This window comes from Macrobrachium nipponense, chromosome 35, assembly GCF_015104395.2.
Source record: "Macrobrachium nipponense isolate FS-2020 chromosome 35, ASM1510439v2, whole genome shotgun sequence".
NCBI classification, from domain to species: Eukaryota; Metazoa; Arthropoda; class Malacostraca; order Decapoda; family Palaemonidae; genus Macrobrachium; species Macrobrachium nipponense.
The window spans coordinates 8,444,828-8,455,744 of NC_061096.1; the positions used below are offsets into that span (position 1 = coordinate 8,444,828).

The 10,917-nt window shown below is 38.1% G+C and overlaps 1 protein-coding gene across 1 annotated transcript in view; it reads right to left on the reverse strand.

Moving 5' to 3' along the window:
* Positions 1-10,917, reverse strand: part of LOC135208280 (RAB11-binding protein RELCH-like) — a 231,746-nt gene that overhangs the window by 91,530 nt on the left and 129,299 nt on the right. The window contains 1 exon segment of the mRNA XM_064240384.1: positions 8,365-9,033. Coding sequence (XP_064096454.1) covers positions 8,365-9,033 — 669 coding nt within the window.

Consider the following 10,917-nt stretch of genomic DNA (forward strand, 5'->3'; position numbering starts at 1 on the left):
TTTAATACGGAGCCGAGTTATTTTATAGTAGGAAAAAATCGTAAAGAAATTGTCACTAGATATGCATTTTTAACACAACAAAAAGAAGTGATCTTTGGGCACATCAAGAGTAAAGTGAAAGAAATGGGCGAATAATTACACCAGCCCAGCTGGTAAGTCTTCCCTCTCCTCTCCTCTCTATCGACTCAGCACACCAAATACCGGTTTTCATGTTTTATCATTATATTGAATTTATTGCGAAATAACATTTTATTTTTTATGTGAATTGGTACTGCTTTTACTACATATTATTAAGTACATTTTATTGTAACAATTTTACTTTCTTCTCGCCTAACAATACCACAACGCACGATAACTTAAAATCATTCATTCATTATTCCTCAAAAACATAAAAGCTCCCTCCCTCTACCTCAAATTAGCTATGCATCACTACAATGGCGAATGATTTTGTTGATCGTTTATACTAAATTCTATTGTGAAAAGCTTTTCCTTTAATTTACTATTTTGTTGAATACTGTTAAAGTATAGGTTGAGGTGGGTGAATACCAACCGAGAGGGATCACCTACTGAATGCTCTGGTATGAAAATATTTTCAAATTTCGTGCTGAATCTCACCACCAACACAGCAACCACCTCAGTGAACAACATGAAAGCAACTGGTTTACACCATCATGACGTCTGTGTTTATCAGATAAGAAAACTGATTTTTCTGGATGTCTGTTGTAATTTTTTAACTCTTCTCATAGTGTCTCACATCCGTGAATATGGTGTGATTGTTTACAGTTAAGTTTCCTTATGATATTTAACCATATTGACATGTATCAGGTTGAAACGAAGCGTGTCCTTTCAAAGTGGCTGCTACGGCATTGTCGTGAAATAAAAACATGGTGTGGGGGACTACCAACCGTAAACATGCTGGGAAACATCAACCTCCAACACAGATGTGTGAAATTATGAATATTTTGGAATATTTTGAAGTTTTGAATATATTGAAATGTTGAACATTTTTTAAATACATAACAAAAAGTGGAACAGTGTATTTTGTGTAAAGTTAAAGGTGATATTTAGTGAATTGTGATGCAATAACAGTGTCATTATGCTAAAAACAGGAAATTTTTATTGGGTGGGTTCAGCTCCACCTATTCATGTGTCTAATGTCATTAAGTCTTTCTGCTCTAGCCTACTGCCTTTTTGATCAGTGTCATTACACTGAAAACAGGAAATTTAGTTTTTGGAGGGTGCCCCCACCCCCATCGGTGTTACCCCGCCATTTAAGGAGCGCCAGCCATTTCCCCAAAATTTTTAAAGTGCAAAATATGACACTTATTCTCTGAGTTAGGGATTTATGAGTATACCATAGGTGGGCCATGTTGTGCAGTTTGTTTTGGGCATAGTGTGCACTCTCAGGTACAAAATGGATTTTTTAGGTAATTTTTTCTACTAATAGGTCAGTATTCCCCCACCTCAGCCTACTGTCTCACTCAGCGCACCGAACTGGCTCAATTGTTGTATCTGTAAACACAACCGGCTTGGGAGGAGAGCAAAGCGTAATTGTCTACTCTCCAAGGCGGTTAGGAAAAGATTGGGTATCACAAGTTAGATGCGGTCTTTGACCAGATCTCACCTCATATGCGCAGGCATTGCCAGATCTCCCAGATTCCTTGCTTACAATATCTGATTGTATTAACCGGTTTACCAGCTGCGCTTGGAAATATCCTATTGTTAAGACCAAAGGTATGTTCTGCATATGAACAATAATGTTCTAGAAAATTTCATTTGAAAAATGGAATGTTCCACATAAGAAATGTTCGACAAACAAGGTACCACTGTGTATCTTTTGGCGGTACTAGGGTAGGTTGGTATATTTAGCTTTGAGCTAGGTGTTTATATCCATGGTTATAAACAGGGTGGATTTTCTTTTTTGTACTAGTGCTGATTAGGGGATTAGCAAAGATTTCTTTTTACAATTAATAGGGATTTGTGGAGTTAATGAGGATTTTTGGGGTTGATAGTAACTTTAGGGGTTTATGAGGTTAGTTAGATAGAGACTATGGGTGTTTACCAATTATGGAATAAACAAGTCGTTTGGTGCCGACAACGTTGAGAGGTTTCCTAAATGAGACTATTGTTTTGATGTTTTCCTTTGGAGTTTTTGGATAATCAGGGTTTTTTCTTTTATCTAGCATTTGAGATGATGACGTTGCATTATGAGAAATTAGGGGGTCATGTATGGGTTGCAACTAGGAATCAAGAGGGTCATGTGTGGGTTGCAATTAACAGTAAATGAGATCCGAGGGGACTTAGTATGACGGTACGTGTATGGTACAAACTACTTTTGGTAATACTATTGTGAATTTGCATTTTTATTAGAGGAAATCTGCAACTGGGATTAAGTGGTTATTAACTGTTTTCCTTTACATGGGTGTTTTTTGGGGTGATGTATTGTATAAATGATTTTTGGAATACATTGCATATGAATGGGGTTCATACATCATATCTACTGAGATCAGTTGTACAGGTGGTCCCCAGTTATCAGCTACAGTGGTACCTCGAGATACGAAATTAATCCGTTCCGAGGCGGCCTTCGTATAATGAGTTTTTTTCGTATCTTGGAACACATTTTACATGTCAAATGGCTAATCCGTTCCAAGCCTCCAAAATCACCCCATTAAATCATAATAAGCTAAATTGACCTATAAACAATGAAATACTACAACAATTTGGACCATTCAATACCTAAATTAAGAATAAAAATCGAAACCTGTAAATAAAGTGTATATTAGTGTACAAGAAATATTATTACTGTAACGTAAAATGTGAAAGCTTAACTTTCGAGTGAGGCTATCTCCGATAGTGGCGGTAGAGGAGGAGGAGGACAAACGGCAGATAACGTACGTACACTTAACTTTACGAAAACACACAAAAAATTTAAGGAAAACCATAAAACTAAAATTTACGAAACACCTTAACAAAATTGTAACACTTAACTTACAAATCTAGAAATTACGTAAAAAATTTTTTTTTTTTTTTATTTTTAACTTTTTTTACTTTTACGTAGGTTTTTTTTTTTTTTTTACAGAATTTCAAACTTCATCACCGCTTTCAACGTTCTGTTTTTCATCACTTGGTTCTTCCTTTTTGCTTTCAACTTTCTGTTTTTTATCACTTGGTTCTTCCTTTTTGCTTACTCCTGCTAATGCTGAAGGCCTCTTTAAAAATAACGATCCAAGGAAGATTGCTTCTGCCTACTTTTCACAATGTTTCGTGTACGAGCTTCTTAAAGTTCGCTATCACTTTGCTGGTCCATGGGCTGGAGGAGAGGGTGGTGTTGGGCGGAGAAGAAGATCTTAACGAAGGAATACTCCGCTAGGATATCTTCCTCGAGGCCAGGAGGGTGGGGAGGGGCATTGTCCAACACCAGCAGACATTTCAGGGGGAGGCGCTTCTCTTCCAAAAAACTCTTCACAGTCGGGTGCCGAAACACAGATTTACCCACTCCGTGAACAAAAGCCTCGTTACCCAGGCTTTTGCATTAGCCCTCCACATCACTGGAAGCTTCTCCTTCAACACTTTGTGGGCCTTGAAGGCTCGAGGAGTCTCGGAGTGATACACCAGTAGGGGCTTCACTTGCAATCCCCACTGGCGTTCGAACAAAGTGCGAGCATATGCCTGTCTTTCATAGGCTTATGCCCGGGTAGCTTCTTCTCTTCCTCCGTGATGTATGTCCGACGAGGCATTTTTTTCCAAAAAAGGCCAGTCTATCACAGTTGAAGACTGCTGAGAACTGTAGCCTTCCTTGGTCATCATCTCGTCCAACGTCTTTTTAAAGCTTCGGCCGCTTTCGTGTCTGAACTGGCAGCCTCCCCATGACGCACCACCGATGGATGCCAGTCCGTTTACGAAATTTTCTCGAACCAGCCATGCGAAGCCTTGAACTCTGGGGTTGGCGTTGAAGTCCCTTCCCCTCCCTCGTCGTTCCGCCTGCGCAATCAAAATCGCCGAAAATAGCACTGGCCTTGTGAGCGATTGCTGTCTCCGTTACTGTATCGCCAGCGATTTCTTTGTCTTCTATCCCGACGAGGAGCAGCCGTTCCATCTCGTCGTGCACATGGCTCCTCTTGCTGGACAAAATAGTGATGCCCTTCGACGGCGTAGTTGCTTTGATGGCATTCCTTCTGTTTAAGGATGGTGCCTATTGTCGACGGATTACGGCCGTATTCCTTTGCGATCACACTCAATCGCATACCAGCTTCGTACTTCTTTATGATCTCCATCTTTGTCTCCAAAGAGAGCATGCGCTTCTTTCCGTGAATTTCAACTTTCTTGGGACCCATGACTACGTTAATTTACGTAAAGTTACACAATATACAGTCTTCGCACAACACGATAATATGTACTGCAACGAAATCCACTAACGAATGCCGATTGCGTACGGTAAAGTTTCGGGTGCGGAGTGGCCGAGCTAAAGGGACGCCAGCGCGTACGTATAGAAGATGCATGATGGGAGGGATGCTGTCCAATCAGAGAGAAGGATCTCATGGCTTGGCTAGTATCAGGAACCAATGGGAGAGCAGGAGGGATGTGGCGAGTCTACTAGCACTAAGATGGCGGCGTGCGGCGCGAGTTTCAAAATTGTTATCGGGCGAATCTCGGACTTTCAGAAACCTTTCGTATCTTGAAAACTTTTCGTATGTAGAGCAGTAAAATTTTTCGCATTGGCTTTCGTAACTTGTTTTTGATTTTTCTAAGTTGAGCCGTTTTGTATCTCGAGGTACTACTGTACTTCGCCCTATGGTTTTGCTTCGGTTTTATGGCTGTTTTCAAAAATATTCATTAAAAAATAAGGTTTCTTATGACACCACATTTGGTTATCGGCACAATAGTGGTTATCGGGGGCGCCATAAAACGAAAATCGCCATTATGCAAAGCATGAAAGTCTAACGAAGTAAAACATATTTATGGCGCTGAGACACTTATGGCGCTCTTAGGGTTCCGATAACTGCTTATTGGCGCCATAAGTGTGTTTTACTCCCTTAGACTTTCATGCTTAACTTATGGCGATTTTTGCTTTATGGTGCCCGGCCAGGAACGGAACCCCGTCCGATAACCGGGTACCACCTGTATGAGTATTACAGAGTTTTGTCAGATAAGGGGTTAATTGTTGAGGTACCAGTTAGTGATGGAAGCCTTTTTCGAGAAGTACTTTCAAGGGGTCAGTAGATAGACACCATGTTCACTTTGAGTGAGGGATTTCAATTCTCAGTAACTGACTGTGAGGCTGGGTGTTTGTTAGTTTATGAACAGATACGTGGTGTGACGGTAGAATTTTCATTCTAAAGAACATTGACTTGTCAGGATGTGAATTACAACTTGCTCATGACAAAAACACTAACACACGATGACCTAAGAGAATCCCCAAGGGGTGACAGCGGAAAAACAACATTAGGTATCTACTGTGCCAGGTGTATGGTTCTCACCATGGGCAACAAGGTCATTGACTCACTACTACTACAGCAGATCACAAATCTTCCATGGCTCATGCGGAGTAGTCTCAGAATGGTTTCTGGGGCTAAACAGAAGGATCTACAATACTTCTAGGAGGTGGGTGCAGGAAGCACTTGTATGGGAATCATGAAATATTCAAGCAGCAACACAGGAGGTTGTTACAGTTCCTCCCCTACAGGATGATGAAGAGGACAAGTTTTTCTTCCCCAGATCATTACACATTCCAGCAATTGCCATCATGTTGGCGATAATGGTGGTCATGGTGTGCATAGCCAGGAGCGTTAAACTTGTGTGCATCTGACAGGGTAAGAAGAAACCAGCATCGGAAATCACTGTGCCTCACGTGGAAGAATAAAGTATGAGGAACTATGAACCTGTGCCAGTCTAGTATGTGCCACAGGACGTATGCTGGTGGTAGCTGAGCCGTATTACCTGCCCTTTGAGGGTAGTTAGTATGTAATGTGAATGTAGGGAGCAATGGCCTCGGTCGCACAAGATTGGAACGTTTTGGAAAAAAAAAAGTCAGTAGTTTAACCAGTTGATTGGTGAATATTTTGGGGGTTTTGGGGAACGGTTGGAAGATGCTGACGAATTAAAACACTATCAAATCAAAAAGACGAGAGTGCGCATGCGCAAGTTGACCCGGCGGGAGGCTATGTGACCCGAACAAGACAAGTTGTCACCTGATCATTACGTCACGAAAGAATGCAAACAGAACCGTGTGCGTTAGTACACCCATCAGGACACATCCAAAAACCAAATATATTCTGATAGTGAATCGAAGACGGGTCATTACCAGACCAATCAGTTAAGCATTCATTAACCAAGCCAGAGAGGAAGGTGTACAGGGATCCAGCAAAAGGTAAAAAATCATTGAGTTGTTGAAGTGAAGAGAACTTTTAATGAAAAATTTTCAGGTGCACTGTTTAAAGACTGTTTAGTAGAAGACATTCAAGTTCTAATCAGTTCTTTTTTCCATGTAGTAGAGGCAGTCCCCGTTATCGGTGGGGGTTAAGTTCTCGGCAGGATGGTAATAATTAAAAAACTGCCATTAACCAAAACTTGGCGATTTATAGCACATTGTGCCAAGTTTTGTTCAATGGAGCCTCTGTTAGGTATGCTACGGTGCATAACTCTATTTTGGCACTTTATGGCACCGATAACCAAAACTCAGCTTGGCTGTTATGGCACCATAAATCTCCAATTTTATGGCGCTAGACAAGCGCCATAAAACCAGATCACCATTAACCAAGTCCACTGATAACCAGGGACTGCCTGTATGTAGGAATGTTTTGTATTTTATTCCCATTGCACTATGCTCATCCATTTTTTATTTGATTTCTAAAAATTATGATTTCTTTTCCCTCCGATGGATTGAATGTTGCCACATATAACGGGAATCTTTGACTTTTTTTGACCGACACTTTTACATATAAGAATTTGGGAAAAATAGAGATAATTAAGTGAATTAATCGAATTTGGGAAAAATTGAGTAATTGTGTGAATTAATGTGTCTTGGTGGAAGATGGTGTGTGCATTCATTTATGATTTTTTATTTTTTTTTACTAGGAGTGATTACACCTCATGCTTTGGGTTTTAAATTGATTTTCCTTTTTATATTGTTATTTTTGAGGAAATAAAGGTTCTATTTTTTATATCGTGGAGTTTGGTTTAGCCTAAATTTAATGACATTCAAAGATAGCAGAGATGCTGATTGCAGATTTTCTTAAGGTAGTACCAGATATCTGTTTTGAGAGGGTTCATGTTTCCAAGTTTTCATTTTAGACAAGTCCATAAATAGGCCTTGAAATATATGTACATAATCACATCCTTAACATCTATGCTATTCACCTTCGCTCTCTTTAGCAACATCAAATCACTTCACAGTCCACATTCAACAACTAAATACTTGAGCAAGAGCTTATGTCAGATGACATGGTGATCTAACTGACTTGCCCACCTACCAACAATTAATCACTGCTATTAAGCTTCAACGACTATTTCCGTATCATAAAATACGATGGTTTGTATTTCCGTATGAACTAGCAAACTCCTTACAATGTAGTGATAATTGTCCCTGTGCCATATCACATATAACAAAATATTGCTGTAATATTACCTTTAATATACTAAAAATACAACTTTAATAGAGTCCGCCGATAACCGGGGAACTGCCTGTATATGAATACTATCACAGAACATGACAATAGTCACAACATTAGGAAACCAGTGCTATTATTCAGGAAAATGCATATTTTGAGTGGCAGAACATTTGAATATGGTAAGATGCTTCAAAATAACCTTTAGTAGGCTGATTACCTTTGGAGTCTTCTTGGGTTTACATAGTACATTCACTGCGTCCCTAAGGGTTTTCAGCTACAAACCTGAATGACTGAATATGAGGAGTTATGTGGGATATTTCTATTTTTTTCAAAATATCTTCCAGAAATTGGGGTACATCTTACACCATAAATATATTATTGAATGAAAATTCCACTATGAATGGCCATATACTGAAAATACTTTCTGAAGAGGCTCGTAATTTATCCTTAAACGTCATTTAGCTCTGGGAAATATCACAGCAATTACAAGAAAAACAAACAAGCACTTTTGTCTTTCCCACAAGATTAAAGGCATAATGAATACTAATACTCTTTGTAAATATACAAGATGAGAATGCTGAAGTGCAATCATATGTGTTGTCTTAATCTACAAAATAGTATAAGGGAAAAAGTCAAGTGTACAAAGGAATTGGCCAAATTCCATTAAATAAATTCACATTTTTGTACCATTTCTGTCCATAATTAAAAGCCAGCAAAAATAGCTAAAAAATGTAACAGCATTCAGAAAATATCCTACCTCTTTGTAGACACTCTCAGCAACTTCTTTGCTTCTAATCTCAACTGGGCCAGGTATGCATCTGTACTCTTTTCTATTTCCTGGAGGTCTGGGGTCTGAGAAACATAGTAATCCTCTTTTGGTGATACTTCTTGTCCATCATCAGCAGGAGATATCATATCAGTCACTGAGAGGGTTTCTTGTAAGCTTTCACTGGGAGAATTTTCTGCTTCCTTCTCAGAAGTATCTTTACTGTCAATTGCCTCACACAGTCGTTCATTTATAGCATCCTGTGTAGTACTCTCAATACTTGTTTGTATCAAGTCCTCAATGGAATCTGCAGGATCTCCATATCTACTTAGAGGAGCTACTTCAGATTCTAATATGTCATTATGAGATTCATCTTGTATAGACTCAATGTTCCTTATGTCTGCCAACTCTGTCACTTGTGACAAACTTCCTCTTGTTGCTGGTATGGAAGCAGATGATGCTGCCACTATCACAAAACCACCACCTCCAGATGTTTCTTCATTATCAGATGTTCCCTCAGGTGATTCTCGGCCAACACCATCGATAATTACTGGATTTAATTTTTCATCACTATATCTAACATTTTCGATCTGCTTCTGTGGAGACTGCAGAGGAGTTACTCTGGGAGTTGATGATTTCCTCTTCAGATTCTTCAGTTCTCTGGGGGGATCAAAATCCTTGTCATTTTTGTATAAAATGTATACTACTCTATGCGTGAAGTATTCAAACAAATTACCTCATTCAAAGAAAAACTAGACAATCCATAAGCTAAAACCAGTAGAGCCTAAATAAATTAACGCTCTAAGTCTAACATATGAAATGAGTCCTTTTATATTTAATTGCACCTTTCCTGTATGACATTATAATTAGGCTACCTACATCAGACATATCAGTGTACTGCATAACAGACAGTCCACTTTTGGTACTTGTAACCATTGAGGCATCTGCTGTTAAGTACCAGAGTGTGCCACTTAACTTTTATATAATGCTTGTTTAAAATCATTAACATGATCATTTCTCTTGATCATTTTTTTGTCCTCACAATCCATGATATCATTACAAATACAATTTTAAAGAAATAATATTACCTCAACAGTAAACAGAGCTTCTGGCACCTGAATTATATCCAAATTCACAGTGTATAATACATAAAAGTTTGTCTAAACTGTGTTATGCCAAGTACTATTGCAAAAGTTGAAAATATTAAAAATTGAAAGATTAAAAAACATAAAAAAAATTTGTTATCCAGAAGAATTTTTTCTGAGGTCAAAAATACCAAAAACTTATTCAAATTTTCCATAATTCCTTAAAATATATATATTACATATGTATATATATATATATATATATATATATATATATATATATACAGGCGGTCCTCGGTTAGCGGCAGGGGTCCTGTTCCTGGCCGCCGACGCTAAGTGATTTTCGACACTAAGCGATTTTCGACGTTAAGCGATTTTAAAGCCTATGGCCACTGCACACCTTCTTTCGAAACTCTAGACCAGTCAAAGGCGCCGTAATCCCACAATGGCACAATAAGTAAAATTATATTTATGCAGTACAGTACAATAGAATTTACTGTACAGTAGTACTGTACAGTACATTATAGCATTATAAATACTGTAAAGTGAAAAAAGTCTAGCTTTAATCCTTTGGGTGTCTACAGTATGTAAAAATATAATAAGGTTTATACAGTGTACAGGTAAGCTGTAGTGTTTAAGTTACGATAATTCGTCATACAATAGTCCGATTTTATGAGAGACCAAATTACAATAGCCTAACTTTATCCCATCTTCTAGTTACATAAGTTCAATAACAGCAAAAGAGAATGATGAAAGTATGGTTTTAACATTATACTGGTTGCATGAACATGTGACAGCCATGAACAACTGAACGAGAAACTATTTTTTTTCTAAGTACAACCGAATTGGATAACATCTGTTTGGCTTGTATTTCAATCATCTTACTACAGTACACTATTACCGTAGTTGTTATAAATGACGTTATGTAGCATAGAACTGAGATATCTTAATGTAATAACTTTATTCGCTATAGATCAAAGATCAATATACTAGGTCAAAGATCAATCGGGAAATATACTGTTAAATTTAAACCTAGTTATAACTGAAGCTGAAAAAACTGTTCAAGCTGCTAATGACTTTTATCGTACATTGGCAACAAGGATAAATCCAGTAAACGTATGCCATCAAACACAACCGTAGATAAAATTTAGATAAAATCATTTTAATCAAAACTACTATGCTTGAAAGAACACATTTTACTGTTGGGTTCATGCCGATATAGATAAAAATAAGTAAAGTTTGATTACAATGATATAAAGGAGAATTGCGAACGGAATCATGTAATTTTTTACGCAATAAACATGCCGCCAACGTAATCTGTTAACGAAAAAAAAGTAGTTCACATTCACAACGAGATATATTCAATTCATATTTCCACCTAAAAACATGTTGTATAAGGAGAAATAACCTTGTCTCATATAAGGCAAGTATCTAGATATTCGTTTATGCTAATTAGAAG